At 39.7% G+C, this 19076-nt stretch overlaps 1 protein-coding gene across 3 annotated transcripts in view; it reads left to right on the top strand.

Moving 5' to 3' along the window:
* COL12A1 (collagen type XII alpha 1 chain) overlaps positions 1-19076 on the top strand; it is a 114796-nt gene that overhangs the window by 13110 nt on the left and 82610 nt on the right. For 2 of the 3 annotated variants that reach the window (XM_061427224.1, XM_061427225.1), the window contains exons 7-12: positions 762-935; positions 3070-3360; positions 3803-4405; positions 5516-5788; positions 9015-9287; positions 11350-11622. The exons of the other annotated variant lie outside the window; for it this stretch is intronic. In XM_061427224.1, the coding sequence (XP_061283208.1) occupies positions 762-935; positions 3070-3360; positions 3803-4405; positions 5516-5788; positions 9015-9287; positions 11350-11622 (1887 nt within the window). The remainder of the gene's footprint in view (positions 1-761; positions 936-3069; positions 3361-3802; positions 4406-5515; positions 5789-9014; positions 9288-11349; positions 11623-19076) is intronic. 3 annotated transcript variants of the gene reach the window in all.

Genomic DNA, 19076 nt, shown 5'->3' with positions numbered 1-19076 from the left:
CCAGCTCATTCAGGACTCTGGAAGAAAAAAGTATTATCTTCCCAGATGGCAGCAGGGACAAATGATGGCGTGGTTGGCATGAGAGCCTAGTCTGTTTTACCAACCACTCATTTGCCTCTGTGGCCACATTATGTGAAATGAGAAAATGTCATTCAACCGTTTTTGTCCTTTCAACAGTTGCACATTCGTTAGGAAACAAAGCAATTCAGTTTATGACTGAATAAGGATTTGCAAATGTCTTCACTTGGGAAAGACTAAGAAAGCAAGGAACTTCCTTGATCTGACCCACTTCCCTTTTCAAAGATCCTGTGTGTGTGTATGTGTTAGTTGCTCAGTCGGGAACTACTCTTTGTGACTCAGTGGACTGTAGCCCACCAGGCCCCTCTGACCATGCGATTCTCTGAGCAAGAATACTGGAGTGGGTTGTCATTCCCTTCTCCAGGGGACCTTCCCGACCCAGGATCGAACCTGGGTCTCCTGCATTGCAGGTGGATTCTTTAATGTTTGAGCCACGTTGAAGGGAAGCCCCTTCAAATATCCTACTCCCTTTTTTTTGAAACTTTATTTTGTATCGGGGCATTGCTGATTAACAATGTTATGATAATTTCAGGTGAATAGTAAAGGGATTCAACCATACACATACATGTATCCATTCTCCCCCAAACTCCCCTTCCATCCAGGCTGCCATATAACATTGAGCAGGGTTCCATGTACCATACAGGAGGTCCCCATTTGTTATCCTTGTCCCTTCTCTTTTAAAGGCATTAAAGCTGCAGATGCAAAAGAACTCAAACAAATTGCCTCCACACCTTCACTCAATCATGTTTTCAATGTGGCCAACTTCGATGCAATTGTGGATATTCAGAATGAGATCATCTCCCAGGTGTGCTCAGGTGTGGATGAACAGCTCGGGGAACTGGTCAGTGGAGAAGAAGGTGAGTGAATTGTTGGGGGTTCCCATGTGTTCCCCTTTTCCATTATTTGAGAGCATTTATGGGTTTACAAACGGGGGGACATTTAGGTTAGTACTCTGCAACTTAAACTCATCACAGCGCTGTTTCTATTCGGTGGCAAAGTTTTCTATCACCATAAACTGCGTAGTGTTTTCAGAGCTCTTAAGAATATTTCAAAGAGCAGTCAGTTTGATCCTCCCACTTTTGCACAATGTTCCCATTTATCAGTCATTGCTTTTAAATACATGGGAGAGAGAAAAAACATTTCATGAAGATCCTTTGGGGCGTTAAAAAATCACAGTTTCCATGATTGTTCTCCTCTCAGCCTGAGAATTGACAACTGATTAAAGATAAGTTCTAAATAACTCCATCTTCAATCATGTAGAGTCTTTCATCTCCAAACCCCAAGCATTTTGGCAGTGTTCATGGGCTGTAATTCAGTTTCAGAACTCCTTCTTATTACCTCATGGGCTCTGAATCTCTTTCTTTGTTTCACTGCCTAATGTCTGATTTTTTGCTCTATATTGTTACAAAATCCACCCCCGTCTGACTTTCCCCTGCTCATCTTCTCCTACTCAGTCTTTTAAAACATTTGAGTTTTCATCCTCACTAGGGTGCATGTGTGAGGTTAGGCCAACTTTGGTCTTGCCCCTGTTCGCACTGTCTCTGGCAGGGGGCACGGGCTTCATCCCAGGTGGCCACAGTCTTAACTTTGGGGTCTCCTCTCTGTCGCTGGCGATTGCCTGTGACTTCTGTCCCCTCACTGTCTGCATCAGTCCAAGGCTTTGCCCAGGCTTCCAGGTGGCGCATCCGTTCCTGTCCTCCCATTATTTCTCATTTCTTTAGGCATCGTTTTTATGGACTATGTCTGATTGCCTTTCAGAGAAGACAGTGAGTGACCCTGTGCATGTTTTATCATCCACTGTCTCAGGCTGACTTATAAAAACGTAGAACCATATCTTCTGGGAGATAGATTCCATTGACAGATCTAAAACTTCGAAGATTTGGTCTGAAATAGCTTAAGATACTTTGTTATTAGCTAAGTACATGACTATGTTCTACATCGACTAAGGATAGAACATTTTTAGATGATCAGTATTTGCTTATCAATCTGCATGTTGTACACCGTGGTTTCACCTCTGTTTGGTGGCATTCTGAACATAGATGAACTTTTTCTTCTAAACCCTGAATGAAGTGGAAATACAATTATTTAAAATTACAAGAATCTTATCATTTAAGAACGGCCGACTTCTTATCTTTCTTGGCATATTATAAAGTATCTTTAAAGTATTACATTATTATGCTTAAAGTTTTATGAAAAGGGAAAAAATTTCTAAAGTATTGAATAAGTCATTGATTTAACAAATATTTATCAAGTTCCTCCTTTGGTACCTGAATAAAGGCCATGACACGCAGGCGTGCTAAGTCGCTTCAGTTATGTCCAACTCTTTGTGACTCCATGGACTGTAGCCCTCCAGGCTCCTCAGTCCATGGGATGCTCCAGGCAAGAATACTGGAGTGGATTGCCCTGCCCTTCTCCAGGGAAAGGGCCCATGAATGTAATACCAAAAAACCAAAATGGAAAATCTTGGCCCCAGAAATGAATTAGGCATCTGATGTCCTATTATGAATTTTTTCAAGGATTTCTTTGCCCTAAACTTCTCATCTCCTGGATTAAAATTCAGGTGCTGAATCTCTGGTTTGGGGGGTACAAGTGGAAGTGGGTGTCTGTGACTGGGAACTTTTCCTGATAGGTGCATGTGACGTGTGTGTGTGTGTGCTCAGTTGCTTCGGTCGTGTCTGACTCTTTGCAACCCTATGGACTGTAGCCTGCCAGGCTGTTCTATCCATGGGATTCTCCAGGCAAGAATACTGGAGTGGGATGTGATGCCCTCTTCCAGGGGATCTTCCCAACCCAGGGATCGAACTTGCGTCTCTTAAGATCCTGTGTTGGCAGGTGGGTTCTTTTACTACTCGTGCCACCTGGGAAGCCCTTTTCCTGATACAATCATGATACAACCATTGAATAAGGAAAACTGAGGTGTAACAGTAAAAACCTCATTAATGGGGTTGCATCTTACTGTTTTTAATCACTCTTCTGCTTGTTGTTTTGTAGTTGTTGAACCTCCTTCAAATTTGATTGCCACGGAAGTCTCGTCGAAATACGTTAAGCTAAGCTGGAGTCCATCTCCTAGCGCAGTGACTGGCTATAAAGTTCTCCTTATACCCATGACCACGGGAAGCCGACAGCATGCTCTGAGTGTGGGGCCTCAGACGACCACGCTTAGCGTCCGTGACCTCTCAGCAGACACGGAATACCAGATCAGTGTTTCTGCCATGAAGGGACTGACATCCAGTGAGCCCGTTTCAATAATGGAGAAGACTCAACCAATGAAAGTTCAAGTGGGTGAGTTAATAGGGTGTGAAGTATGTGGAGGTCCATTTAATAGTATACCTTTCTGGTTCAGACTTACTTTTAAACAAAACAGTTGCGACAAGTTTCTTTTAAAGAAGCCTGCTTACTAAGAAAATCAGATGTCTTTGGCCCTCTATATGCATGGGTTCCATATCCACAGATTCAACCACCTGTGTTGTCTGACGTTGGTTGAACCCGCAGATGTAGAAATCTGTGAATCTGGAGGGCCAGCCTCCCTGTGCTGTTTTATAGAGTGGACTTGAGCATCCACAGAGTTTGGAATGGGAAAGGAGGTTCTGGAACCACTCCCATCCCCAGGATGCAGAGAAGCTGCTGTATTTATATTTTTATGATTAATTAATATTTGTTTATAATTTGTTTATTTCATGTGATTAATGTTTGAACTTTAATGGGCTTTCTTTCTTTTTTACAGAATGTTCACGTGGTGTGGATATAAAAGCCGATATTGTGTTTTTGGTTGATGGTTCCTATAGCATTGGGATTGCAAACTTTGTTAAAGTTAGGGCCTTTTTGGAAGTTCTTGTAAAAAGTTTTGAGATCTCACCAAATAGGGTACAGATAAGTCTTGTCCAGTACAGCCGGGATCCTCATACTGAATTCACATTGAAAAAATTCACCAAAGTTGAAGATATAATTGAAGCAATAAACACTTTCCCGTACCGAGGAGGGTCTACCAACACTGGGAAAGCAATGACTTATGTCAGAGAGAAAATATTTGTGCCGAGCAAGGGTTCAAGAAGCAATGTCCCAAAGGTCATGATTCTTATCACAGATGGAAAATCTTCAGATGCTTTCAGAGACCCGGCTATAAAACTGAGGAATTCAGATGTTGAAATCTTTGCTGTTGGTGTGAAGGATGCTGTTCGCTCAGAGCTAGAAGCCATCGCCTCTCCTCCTGCCGAGACCCATGTGTTCACAGTGGAAGATTTTGATGCTTTTCAGAGGATATCTTTTGAACTCACACAGTCTATCTGCCTTAGAATTGAACAAGAATTGGCAGCCATAAAGAAAAAAGGTTAGTAGGCTCTCTAAAGTAAAAGTTATCCCTTCATGAACAAAGCATTTTTGGTTCTAAAATAGAGGATAATCTGCTTTGTCAATTCTATCTGTAGGAAAAAGTAACTTTCCTGTATTATTGAAAAGTGCTGAGCTTAGCTCATTTACCTCTGAGACATGGCTTTCTCCTGGCTATGGGTCAGATGTTTATTGGTGAAAAAGCTGTTTATCTTCAGAGTCATACAGGACTAGGAACCAGCTTTGTCACGCCCATTTGTCATGTCCAATTAAATAACTGTGCATTGAGTGTCTGGAGGGCTGAACTAGTTCCTTTGAATCAAAGGTAACTGGAGTATAGTCCTGGATCATTGAAATCTTTTTCCTGGACCATTTTTGGGCATCATTCCTGACAAATGAATTCCCTATTCTCTTCTCTTCATTTGCTCAAATTCTGTTTTTCAACATTTGATTAAAAGTCCCATCTCTTGCATCAAGCTTCATACCTGTTCTAGTGCTATAATGCTGACCACTTGTAGTCATTTGGCATTCAAATAGACTACATTTTTCTTAATAACCTTGCACTCTCTTTTCACTCCAGTTTCATTGTATGTCCCCTAAGGATAGGGAGTTTGCCTTAAACATTGCATCTTCCTATGATTTGGTTTAATAAATATTCTTTTGTTAGGAAAACATTTTAAATTATTACTTTGAAATATCTACTTATGGTATGACAGAAATATCTGTCAAACCATTTACTTGATGATTCATTTTAGATCTGATACTGTTTAAATATTCCAGTTGTGGGTATGACCATTCTGTTACTGCTTTGCCTTATGAAGCTGAAAACTCTAATTGAGTTTTTTTTTTTTTAACTAGTTACTTTTACTTAAACAACACAACAGTGTTATGAATGATCAAGACAAATGGTCAAGACTGAGATCATTTGCAGGGCTGTGAGTGAGAGGCTTTCTCTCACTGGTCTTGTATGGACTACTTACTCAGTGCATTGGCCTCAGTGACCACTCTCCCAATAGAACGGAAGCCATTTCAGAAAATGCGTAGCTGTTGGGTCTGTGTTTGCTTTGTAGATTTAAAAATTTTAACTATGTCCTTCTTTTTCTCTTAACAGCTTATGTGCCTCCAAAGGATATTAATTTTTCTGAGGTGACTTCCAACAGTTTGAAAACCAGCTGGTCTCCTGCTGGAGAAAACGTTTTTTCGTACCACATCACCTACAAAGAAGCTACTGGGGATGATGAAGTGACGTTGGTGGAGCCAGCCTCGAGCACCAGTGTGGTCCTCAGCAACCTGAAACCAGAGACCCTGTACCTGGTCAATGTGACCGCGGAGTACGAGGATGGCTTCAGCATCCCCTTAGCTGGAGAGGAGACCACCGCAGAAGGTGTGAGGAGGGTTCCCCACCGTTTCCCCCAAACTAATAGTTTATCGTAGAACAGAGTCACCATGGGAAATGACCATCTGCTTTATAGTTCAGCACTGTGAATGCCCTTGTAGGATTCAGTTCCTTTAAAATACAACTACTCATAAACCTTTTTCAAAAGGGAAAAAGCTTTTAAGTGAAAGATCCTGTGTTTATTTTGATGAATTTGAGGTTGAGACATAGAGAACCATTAATAATTATGGAATTAGCTCTTGAAATACTGCTTATCTAGCATTTTCTGTCCCATGTTTCAAATACTTCAGAGCTACCAAACCTCTGATGACAGATATATATTACCAGTTTTTTATCTTTTTAAAATTGTGGTAAGATAAGGCAATGGCACCTTACTCCAGTACTCTTGCCTGGAGAGTCCCATGGATGGAGGAGCCTGGTGGGCTGCAGTCCACAGGGTCCCTAAGAGTCGGACACAACTGAGTGACTTCACTTTCACTTTTCACTTTCATGCATTGGAGAAGGAAATGACAACCCACTCCAGTGTTCTTGCCTGGAGAATCCCAGGGACGGAGGAGCCTGGTGGGCTGCCGTCTATGGGGTCGCACAGAGTCGGACATGACTGAAGTGACTTAGCAGCAGCACAGCAGCATACCTATAAAAAACATTATAGCAACCCTTTTAAAGTGTGCATATCAGAGGCAATTAGTACATTCATATTGTTGTGCTAACATCACCACATTCGTCTCCAGAACTTTTTTATCTTGCAAAACTGGAACTCTCTACCTGTTAAACAACAACTTTTCATTCCCACTGCTACTCCTAAACAACTCCCCCTTCCTTCCCTGCAGCAGCCGTTCTACTTTCTGTTTCTATGAATATGATGACCCTAGGTTCCCACGTGACTAGAATCATACAGTATTTGTCATTTTGTAACTGGCTTCTTTCACTTAGTTTAGTGTCCTCAGGGTTCATCTGTGCTCGAAGCATGTGTCAGAATGTCCTTTCTTCTATGATTGAATGATATTCCAGTGTATGTATAGACCAACTTTTCTTTATCCGTTCACCCATCAGTAAGCACTTGGATTGCTTCCATCCTTTAGCTACTGTAGATAAGCCTGCTAAAAACCTAGGTGTACAAAGTTGACCAGATGTTTTAAGTGATACTTGTTTAGATGTGTCCACTTTACTGGAAAGAGTTGAATACTTTCTGATACATTTTTCTTCATTTGATATTTACAATATTCTGAAGAACCTTGTTAGAAGACTACCACCAGATATTTACTCCTTAAGATAAATGCAGTGAATATGATAAGAGGCATCAGTTGTTCTGCATTTTTGTTGGGTATAGAAAAGGCTGAAACAGCAGCATGAGGAATTTAAGATAGTTACAAACAAAGAAGTGTTTGCTGACAGGGAAGGCATGTGCAGGTCTACTTGCTGATAAAAGCTAGAGAATCTTTGAGTTTTTCAAATATGATTGATTTTTCTTTTGTGCATGGTTCAGGTGTATTCCTTTCTGAAGGTTAGTAGACTAAATGGCCTAAGGTGTCTTCTTGTCTTATGATTTTTGTGATAGTATAACCTAGCAGGCCACACTTAGCTATTTCTGACTTTCTGCTGATTTCTCTGTAATGTCAAATTGTGGTTTGATGAGCCTGGCCTTTTTTCTTCAGCACTTTGGGGTGGAGATGGAACTTTGTCTCAAGAAGGAAATTGAAATCTAAAAGGTTTTTGAGTACAGTCAACTATATTTGTATACACTCTAATTTTTCCTCAGTGGGCTACTACAATAGAATTTGGTAATGCCTTGCAAGTTCTATTATTTGTAGTGAAATCTGAGATTTGAACTTTCTTCTGTCAATAAGGAAGTGTCTGATTTAATATCTGTATTAAACTAGCAGTTGTTAAGCTTCTGCTATGTGTCAGATACTATGATAATTGTTTCCAAGGATTATCTCATTTCACCACCTCAATAACCCTACAAATAGTCACGTTTTTGCTTTGGCTAAGCTGAGACTCAAAATTACACGTTAATTAAATTTCAGAGCCAGTATTCAGATCCATCAGTTTTGTTTGCTTGGACTAATATAGCCTTTTTCCTTGCCATATTAAATGAATCATGGATATAGGTCTGCCAAAAATTTGCTTTCTTTTCTTGAGATATGCAGTTCCTTTTCCTCCCTGGAGTGGTCTATTGATATGTTGTACATTTAGATAAACTTCTAATTGCATGGGAGGTACATGTAGATATGCTGCATTGTGGTTTTACCCTAGTGGATTTAGTTCATCTTTCCTGACCATGTTGTCCATATGAACACTTCGCTTCTTAGACAAAAAAGTCATTAAACCACAAAACCAAGTGATGTTCTCATTTGGACTTAATGAAAATTTCATTTAAGACATAATGAAAATTTCATTTCATTTAAATTACATTGCAATTTAACTTCAAGATTTAGATTCAGCTATTAGTATTCATTATGCTTCCCTCATAGCTCAGTCGGTAAAGAATCTGCCTGCAACGCAGGAGACCCAGGTTCGATTCCTGGGTTGGGAAGATCCCCTGGAGAAGGAAATGGTAACCCACTCCAGTATTCTTGCCTGGAAAATCCCATGGACAGAGGAGCCTGGCAGGCTACCATCCATGGGGTCGCAAGAGTCGGACATGACTGGGTGACTAAACAAAGGAGTATTCATTAAGTACCTACAAATGTATTTGGTTTAATACATGTGTGGTCTAATTATTCTCAAGTCAAACGACTGTGCAGATAAAAAAGTTAACGGTGTGACTGATTGGATAAGACAGTTTGCTCAAGTGGGTGAATATGGTAGACCTCATATTACTTTCCTGTGTTAGGTATTACTTTCCTGCTTTTTTGAGAAGATCTAGTAAGAGTGAAAGCCTTGTACTTGAATAAACAGATTGTCTTTATTTTTGATTTTATGTCAATATTAATTTGCAATTTTATAGAGTATTTATGAATTTAAAAATTTACTGTTATATACCTCTTTATTTGATTAAACAGTTGACAGTACTCAGTTTCTTTCTGGGTATTGTAGTGTGTTTGCCATTTCAGAATGTAGTTAATATCTGGCCAAATGCGTTCAGGAACCAGGATGTTTGTTAAAAAATGCTCATGGATTTGCTTAGAGAAATGCTGTAACTTAGTGATCAAAAAACTAGCTTTTTATTCTTCACATATAATCAGTCAACTTGTTATTTTTTAAATTTTAGTGAAAGGAGCACCTCGAAACCTAAAGGTGACAGACGAGACTACGGATAGCTTTAAAATTACCTGGACTCAAGCTCCGGGGAGAGTCTTAAGGTACCGAATTACTTATAGACCTGTTGCTGGTGGAGAAAGCAAAGAAGTTACCACTCCAGCCAATCAGAGGAGGAGAACGCTGGAGAACCTGACTCCAGACACAAAATATGAAGTATCTGTAATTCCTGAATATGTCTCGGGACCCGGGTCTCCGTTGACTGGAAATGCAGCCACTGAAGAAGGTAGAAGAAATATGCTCATTATTTGGTAACAACTGAAATCTTAGACTAGGAGACGCTTTGGACAACTATTCAGACACTACAAGCCATGAGATACTTTGTCTCAATTATTGGAGTATCTAAGATGCTAGTCCTATTAGATTTGATTTATTCAAATATTTGACTTACTCGTGACCCCATTTATTGGGCTTTCCTGGTAGCTCAGATGGTAAAGAATCTGCCTGCAACATGGGAGACCTGGGTTTGACCCCTGGGTTGGGAAGATCCCCTGGAGGAGGGCATGGCAACCCACTCCAGTATTCTTGCCTGAAGAATCCCCATGGACAGAGGAGCCTGGCAGGCAGGCTACAGCCCATGTGGTCGCAAAGAGTTAGACATCACTGAGCAACTAAGCACAGCACAGACCTCATTTATTGGTGTCAGCAGGAACCTGAGTTGTATGATACGGTCTAAATATTCTTTTAATATAATACTATTAAATATTCTATTGTAAATTGAAGGATGACTAGGGATTAAATATCATATTATGCACCATTGAGATAGATTACCTGTTATTTCTTCAGGAAGATTTAAAAATACTCACCTGTTTTTATTTAAATGGAATGATTAGGCTTCCAGGATAGATTCTGATATTAGTTGCAAGTTATTAATATTTATTTAATGGATCATTTCATGAATAAAAATTAAGCCATATGTATTTTTCATTTTATTCCTTGTCTTTAAAGTTTAAAAAACATAATAATAATTCCATGTCAGCAATAATGAGCAGTTATTAAGTACTTGGAGCAGGAAATGGCAACCCACTCCAATATTCTTGCCTGGGAAATCCCATGGACAAAGGAGCCTGCTGGGCTACAGTCCACGGGTAACAACAGTTGGACTCAACTGAGAGACTAAACCACCACCACCATTAAGCACCTATTTGCCTTCTGTGCAAAGAGCTTTTGATGTATTATCTCATTTAATCCCTGCATAGGACCTATGAAGTTGTTACTGTTATTATCCCAGTATTGCACAAATGTTGAGGCTAAGGAAACTGAATGTTGCTAATAAGCAGTGAATGTGAGTTTGTTGCCCTCTTGCAGACACTTCATGACTCCTGGTGCAGCCTAGCTAGTCTCTCCTGCAAAGACCCTCTCCACCTGCCCTCTTCTTTTCTTCCACTGGAGAACTCACTACCCTTATTCTTTCCAGTTGGGGATCTAGGGATCTTTGTACTGGGCACCAAAAAAAAAAAAAAAAAAGACCCAGTGATGCCTCATCCTTCTATTTTTCTGAGTTAAAGCTGGGGGATGTGTGCCTGGTGAGGAGAGTGATAGAGTTGGGAGCCTTGAGACCCTTCAGAGACCACATGGCCCCGTTACCAGGAAAGACATGAAAAGCCAAATATCACAGTTGCAAAGGGATGGGTGGCTCCTGAGTGGAACCAAGGCTCGTTTCCTCTCATGTATATTTTTCTAGAGACAGCACCATTTATCATTTTTATCAATTAACATAATTCATGGGCATCACATTTAGATGTTCTTAGCTTTCCTCCAACAAAGTCTTTTTATTGACTGTTTCTTAGAGGAGTTAAAAATCTCCATTGTGTTACTAATCAGCATATATACATTTTATAGTGCTTTGTTCCAGTTTTAGAGAAAATGTTGTAGTTTTTTTTACATGAAAGATTCTAACATGGAAGACTTTAGCCTATGTGACTACGGTACAGAAGAGAAATTGGATGGCTTTTGCTTTGTTTCTGCTAACACATAGGGCCCGGTTTAGAGATGCTTAAACTCTGTTGACTAGTCAGCAGTTACAATAGTCATAATCTCACCCAGGATGTAAATTTGATTACATATCTATCTCATAGATAGGTGGATAGATATGAGCTTCCCAGGGGGCACTACTGTAAGGAACCTGCGTGCCAGTGCAGGAGAAGTGAGAGACACGGGTTTGATCTCTGGGTGGGGATCTCCTGGAGGAGGGCATGGCAATTGATTATATATATATAAAGCAGCAAAATGTTTTTAAGTCATTTTACTAAATAATGAGTTTTGATGTTGTTGTTTCTTTAATGAAGTTAGAGGGAACCCAAGGGATTTACGAGTTTCTGACCCTACCACATCAACAATGAAACTGTCTTGGACGAGGGCACCAGGAAAGGTGAAACAGTATCTCATCACATACACACCGGTGGCAGGAGGTGACACTCAAGAGGTCACTGTGAAGGGAGACACAGCGAGTACTGTCCTGAGAGGATTAAACGAAGGGACGCAATATGCCTTATCTGTGACAGCCTTGTACGCCTCTGGAGCTGGAGATGCCCTTTTTGGAGAAGGGACAACACTTGAAGGTAATTACTGTCATATTTTATAGAAATCTCTGAGCTTGCTTGTGATTGCGCTTAGGAAGCTTAAAATGTTTTCAGAGAATGAAATCTGAGTGTGTGCCATCTTTTCTCTTAAAAGGAATTTGTATTAAAAAAATAAGTAGTCTTAAAACTGCTTCTTATTCAGAGATGTAGGCTACCAAAAAAATTAAATTTGATTGGGAAGCAGTGTACTGGGGAGCTGAGTGTATAGTAAGGCTGTAGAAATGCGTCTATTGTGCCATGGGTTGGTTAAATGGAGAATAGGTGTGTGACTCTCGGAGTGGACAGGGGGAAACACTAATGGAGCAAGAGGGTTTGGGGTGCCTGAGATAAGGTGGTTGGTCTGTCACCCAGGAGCAGAAAGTATCCCTTCTCTGACTAATAGCCTCTTCTCCTGCACTGTGCCTATCAACATCAGTATCAGTTCAGTCGCCTAGTCGTTTCCGACTCTTTGCAACCCCGGGGACTACAGCACACCAAGCCTCCCTGTTCATCACCAACTCCCGGAGTTTACTCAAACTCATGTCCATTGAGTCTGTGATGCCATCCAACCATCTCATTCTCTGTCATCCCCTTCTCCTCCTGCCTTCAATCTTTCCCAGCATCAGGGTCTTTTCCAGTGAGTCAGTTCTTCGCATCAGGTGGCCAAAGTATTGGAGTTTCAGCTTCAGCATCAGTCCTTCCAATGAATATTCAGGACTGATTTCCTTTAGGACAGACTGATTGGATCTCTTTGCAGTCCAAGGGACCCTCAAGAGTCTTCTCTGACTATGCCTACAAGCATTTATAAAAGCTTGAGAAATATGAGAGTCCAAGTTACTGTCTGTTTTCTGAATGACTTCTAAAATTCAGTTCTGTGTTAGAAGTTCAAAGTTAATGCAGTACTTAGTAAGAACCATCAACAAGACTGGATCTGTTTCCTTGGTTCTCCAGAGTTCATTGTCAGAGGGCTTCATATTTCTTAGGCTCTTTTGAACTGTAATGGAAGCTTAGATTTGACTCACCACAACCGGAAAGTAAGTCGTACAAGAGAGAAAGCACAAATTTAACTTAACTACAATGAAAATGGATTGTAGTTTTGAAAAGCAGTATCAGTGGATGGTTAAAATGATGATGCAGTTCCATAGCTGGGGCCTAAGTGGGAGGTCGGGTTTACTTTTATTATCACCTCCTTTTCTATGCCTTATTTAAAATAATTGTAGGAAGAAAATAAATCTGAAGTATCTTTTGTCATGTGAGATCATAGTGATATTAGGCAAATATCCATATCGGATTTAGTGGGTCCAAGAGCTTGGAGGATGATAGATGTTGTAATTCACAAGGATGAGATCTACAAGAGGCAGTTTTGATTAAAACTTTGACTTAGGTAAGAAATAAAACCTAATTGACAAAAACAGTCTAATCAGAGTTCTGTCTCTAATAGTGATTAAGGGTTTAATCCAATACTCTGTGAAATTTATTATTAGAAGAGGGTTTAAATGAAAGTTTAAATCCCAGTGTGCAAAGTACTGATTATTTGAAGAGTCCTGGTTTGGCTACCATGTGACTTTGAAATAACCTCTTAACCCCTCTGAACCTCAGTTTATCCATCTATAAAGAGGGGTTTTTCCCCCTTCCTCCCAAACTTACTGTGGAGATCAAATGGTAGAGTGTTAAGTGAAATGCTTTGGGATCTGGAAAATACTCCACATATATGAAATTCATCAAGGGGAAACAACATTCAGTTTAGAACTGATATCTAAAGATACAGCTTTTGTAAGTATATCAAAGATGTTGAATGGTTACTCTAAAATTTTGAAAATAATAAGAGATGGAAATGGAAATTGCCTTAATTAGGGGGACATAGTCCAAACAATGGAAGCATGTGATCTTTATACCTGGAGCAACATTCAGAATTTCTGAGAAATTTGTCCCTTTTTTTTTTTTTACCTTTAAGTTCTCTTTCTCATGTGCTTTCTACAGGCTTTTAACATAGATTGCTCCTCTAGGATTTTTAAAGGATCAGCTTTGGAGCTTTTGTTTTTTTATATAATAGTTGTAGATTGTTTATATTTGCAAACATTTCTCCCTTATAAGGGATATCTTGGAAATAATAGTTTTACTTGTGCTTATACTTTTTAAACTTCTGATATTCTTTTGCATTTCTTACTTTATAAATATACTTACACTTTGTCAAAATGTTGCCTCTAAAGATTAATGCATTTTTACTAAGAATAATATATTGTCAATTTTTAGAAAATAAAATTCACATTTTAACATCACAGCAAACATTCTATTGGGTAATGACTTTTCTAGGCCAAGTGTGTAGCTAAATTCTTTATAATTTTATGGCTTTGCACAGGTGGTATAGAAAATCTACAAATTTGAATGTGTGTGTTAGTGTGCACACCCATATATCTGGTCAGAAATAATCTCCAAGGGAGATACACAGATAGTAAAATAAATCAAAAAATTACTATTTCCCATTCCCTGAGATGGAGGAAAGCTAGATGATTTGCAACTTCACTTTAAAAATATAGTTAATTCATAACTAGATTGTAATAGTAGATTTTTTTCCCATTGACACCAAAGCTTTTCACTTTAGTGAAGGATTAGAGAAAATGCTGCCAGCCTGATTTTGTTAACATATTTATCTTACTGCATGATGTGTGGTAAACTTATCAAATATGTGAAAGCATAGTTGTGACTAAATTAAAATAATAGATATTTTTTGCTCATGGTTATTCCATTTCATTTTATTATATTAACTCAGCCAAATCCACATACCATATACAGGAATAGGATATGATGGTAAATGCAGAGAATGGAAAGCCCAGAAACACAGCCAGCCAACTGCTCTTGAGGGTTGCTGTTTTTCTAATCTGTTTTTCTCTTGGGAGGGGAGGTGGTTAGAGCAGACCTTGAAGGAATGTTTCTTCCATCCAGACGCATGGCTCAGCCAGCGAGGGCATTCTGTGGCTTGAAAATTTTATAGATTGACTGAAGTGCATTCTATTCAATTAAAAAAGAATTAAAAAAATATTTAGCATGGGCTATAACCGTCCCTAACTTGAATCTGTTTCCTAGTGCTTTCTTGAAATGCAGCCAATGATCAGAAAATTCCCCCGTCCCTGGAAGAGAGATTTATTAGCATTGGCGTTGGGGAGGTTCATGGTTGGCCCTAGTACTGTATGAAATAGAATCACAAAGGCAGAGTTTATTACTATTTCAGATCCAAACTTCAGAGGAATCTGAGCACAAGCTATTAGGTTTGATTTACATTGTTTTTTTCTCCTGTTGTTGTTAAAGAAGATTTAATGTAATTACTAAAACACTGCTGTACATGTAAATGAACTTCAAATCTTGAAAGAATTCTTAGTTGTCACTGCTAGTGTTTACAGAGGGAAACCTGCTCTTTTAAACTAAGAAATGAATAATTCCCACTTTAATTCAGAGATTTACTGCAAATGAATGCAAATTTCAGCGTTGGAATAATACAGTTCTTTTATTTTTGAATGCGTTTGTTGGCTGTGGAAAAGATGATTTTTCAGAATTTCTTTTGTTTCAGTTGCTGTAGCAACCCTCTGGTGTCCTAAACATGAAAGGCTTCCTATACATCAAACCATGCTAACTCAGCTGACATTTGGTTACCATGAGGTTTTTAGCACATCACAGGAATTCTTCTGCAAGATGTTGAGTAACATGGGGTGCCTCCAAGATGGAATAAATAAGGCCTCTGTGTTTTCCTAGATTTACTGCTGTCTCATAATTCAAAAAATCATTCATTCTGTGTATAACAATTCTGATGTTTCCAGGGAACTTTAGTCCAATCACCAAACAGTAATATCTTTCCCACAAATTGATGGCTTATCAGAGAAAAATCTAAACTATGTTGGAGAGGTGACAATTATGGAAGAAATCTAATCCAGGCTTTGAGGTTGAAGGGCAATTTGCTTTTTAAGAACTGTGTGTTACTTAAAGTAAGTTAACTGATCAATAGTGAACTTTGTCCTTTGGAATGGTGATTTCAAGTCGTTGCTTGTAAATCAAGTGTGTTTCCACATGAACATTATCCAGAGCAGGTCTTCCTTATTGTGCTGTGGAAAGTTGGATGACTTTGAGTTGAGCTCTATTGGAAAAGACAAATTGATTTAGAAGGGGGGTACATTACATTTTCAATTTAATTTCTATTTTTGAAAGTGGTATGTGAAACTCAATGAAAGCTGGCTAGAACAATCTGTAAGATGAAAATAGAGTTTCATTTCTTAATGATTAATTTTTCAGTTATCACTGGCTAATTTGTGTTATAATTGTATTTGAATTGGATGATGATCTGCTTTTCAGAAAGCAAATGGAAAAGGGCTAAGGAAATGTAGGAAAGTTACTTAAATGAGGCCTCAGTTCTTTGGCCTCGTATGTGGAAAAAGTAGAATCAACCCCGTGTGGATCTTCAGATCATGAGAAATGCACCTGTCTAATCACTTGCCTCAGCAGCAGCACAGGGATGCATGCATGCAGGCACCAGCGATGCTGCCTTTTGATATATGTGACTATGCTTTGTAATCCGATCAGAAATACTGAGCATCAAAATTTCAAAAACTGATGAATTTTGTTTGTTTAAATTTATGACAGAAAAGCTTTGTTATTTCTTACACTTGCCCTAGTACTATACTGGAGAGAGCACGGTAGAAGGGAAAACTATTGAGAGGGATTCAGAGGAATAGAGATGAAGGCGTATATCGTTACAGAAGATGATGGTATGACTTGTTTGAAATGATTGCCAGCAATTCCGTTCCCAGAGGTAAAAGTAACATGCAAAGTACAGGCATGTGGTTCAAAATGGCAGAAAACAAGTACAGTGAGATTATATATTATTGAAAACCATGTCACTTAGGTGAAAAACGTGGACAAGCCCAAACATCTTAAAACATGCATTTGTGAGTCTTGCAGGCAGACAGAGAGGAGGAGCTCAAGATGGGGGAGCCTTTGCTAGAGCAGAAGTGGGTCCATATTTAGGGACGGGTTGAGACAAAGTGGCAAGAAGTCTGTTGGAATTGGTTTCTGTGCATGCCACTGTTTCTTTGGCTTTGTCTTTTGAAGAACAGTGACCTTTGTGGTCTTTCCTGTTAGCTCAAACAGTGTAGAATCCTCCTGCATGCAGGAGACCCAGATCTGATCCCTGGGTCTGGAAGATCTTCTGGAGATGGGAACGGCAACCCACTCCAGTATTCTGGCCTGGAGTATCCACGGACAGAGGAGCCTGGTGGGCTACAGTCCATGGGTCACAGAGAGTCGGACATACTGAGTGACTAATACTAACCTTTGCTGGATAGAGGCTCTATATTTCTTATATTTCTTTCTTGTTCCTCTCTCTTTCCTCTTCCTTCCCAGGTATATTAGAAATTGACTCTGTCCCAAAAGCAGTCCAAGCCAAATAATCTCTTTCAGTAGCTACTGATGTCTGAACTTCTGTAGTTTGAGAAAACCTGCAATTCAATATATTAAACTAAAGCAAGTGGCTGGCTGGGTAACACTAGAGTGGAATCTCATTCACAGGAAAATGTGATCAGTGCTTGAAGAAACATTGAAAAGCCATTTCCTTTTTGACACAGGATGGAGGGGAAGAGAGAATGGGGAACATCCCACTCATGTAATGGGATGGAAAGGATGTGATGAGAACTTCTCGGTTCTCTGTGAATCAGCCTTGGGCTCACGCCACTACTACCGAAAGGGTGACTTGTGTGTGGCCATAGACCCGTGTGATATAGAGAAACCATCACACCATGCTACCCAGCGTCCCCATTTCCGCCAGGTTTGACCAATTTTGCTTTCACCCCATGGGGTTTTACTTCACCACACCTGCCTCTCATTTCTGAATGAAAGCAAGGGTGAGGGTTCCCTCCCACATGGACCAAACACAGCTTCCAAATAAATAAATGTCCCCTAAGTGAGAAAAGAAGCCAGAATCGTGGAGGAATCAGTATCACAGAGGAGGCCGAAACAATTTTTAGAAAGCGTCAGGGCTCAGGCACATCTTCAGACACTCCAGTGTAATTGATCTGGGATGGCCGGGTCTTTAGCCCTCCAGGTGATTCCTGTATCTGACTGGGTCCAGTCCAGGTTTTACTCCTGAGGGTCCCAGGGCTCCAGGAGGTAGGGGCATGCTCATCCTGTTGCACACCTAGTCCCCAGGCCAGCGTGGCCCCTTGGCAGACTGCCAGTTACATCACAGGGTGCAATTCAACTGCTTTTTTTGGTACCTTAACATTTGACCAAGCCAAGATTCCATTTTTAAAAACTTCAAGGGTTATAGGTCTGATAAAATATACTTATCACGAGAACATCATAGTCTCAAGATTCTTGGATGTAATGCAACAGCTTGAAAACCCAACCCTCCTACTTTTTGGAGAAAAAAAGGCGTTTCAATGTGTTTGACAACAGCGTACACTTAATATTTCAGTTCGGTTCAGTTCAGTCACTCAGTCATGTCCGACTCTTTGCAACCCCATGGACTGCAGCATGCCAGGCTTCCCTGTCCATCACCAACTCCCAGAGCTTACTCAAACTCATGTCCATTGAGTCGGTGATGCCATCCAACCATCTTATCCTCTTGTTGTCCCCTTCTCGTCCTGCCTTTAATCTTTCCCAGCATCAGGGTCTTTTCAGATGTGTAAGTTCTTCGCATCAGGTGGCCAAAGTATTGGAGTTTTAGCTTCAGCATCAGTCCTTCCAATGAATATTCAGGACTGATTTCCTTTAGGATGGACTGGTTGGATCTCCTTATATTTAGGATTATTATTATCAAACTGACTGACATACAAGAAACCCACTGAAGCAGTTTATATTTTCAATCTTGGCTTCTGGTTTGAGGTGTCTCTTTTCTGTCTTTGGATTTCACATTTCTTTGTCACAAACATGGAATGTTGAAGCGCCAGTACCTACAAGTAATGCCTTTCTGTGTTAGGCAGAAACTATCATTTTTTTGAGGACCTTTTTTTTTCTGTGATTGAGAATATAATTAATGTTCACTTGAATTAGTACTGTCATGCCATTAATGGGAACTCCCGTATCATATTTGGATCTTAAAAAGTGTTTTTACAGATTCTTTCCAGGACATTGAACAGTTCTACAGAGGTCTTCATTACAATTTTATTAATATTTGGTTCTAGCTTTCCACGTATTGAGAGTGTTAATGTAGTTGATTAAAATCCATGGGAATACATATCTAATGAGTTCCTTTTGTGTGTAGCTCAGAAATATCTTTGTGAATGTATTTTTGCTTCAACCACAAATTTCCTTCCTATTATTTTCTCACAGTGAAATCATTAGCCTGTGTTTGTGAGATTGATGTCTGTTGCCATGGAAATAAACAATGTCACAAATTCAGAACTATAGAAAGTAGGCAGAAAAATAGGCTGAGAAGCGCAATCTTTGGGAAAACTAGAAACTGAAATTAT

Source organism: Bos javanicus, chromosome 9 (genome assembly GCF_032452875.1).
Source record: "Bos javanicus breed banteng chromosome 9, ARS-OSU_banteng_1.0, whole genome shotgun sequence".
Lineage (NCBI taxonomy): Eukaryota > Metazoa > Chordata > Mammalia > Artiodactyla > Bovidae > Bos > Bos javanicus.
The sequence above is the reverse complement of the archived record's forward strand: the minus strand, read 5'-3'. Positions and strand labels throughout refer to the sequence as shown.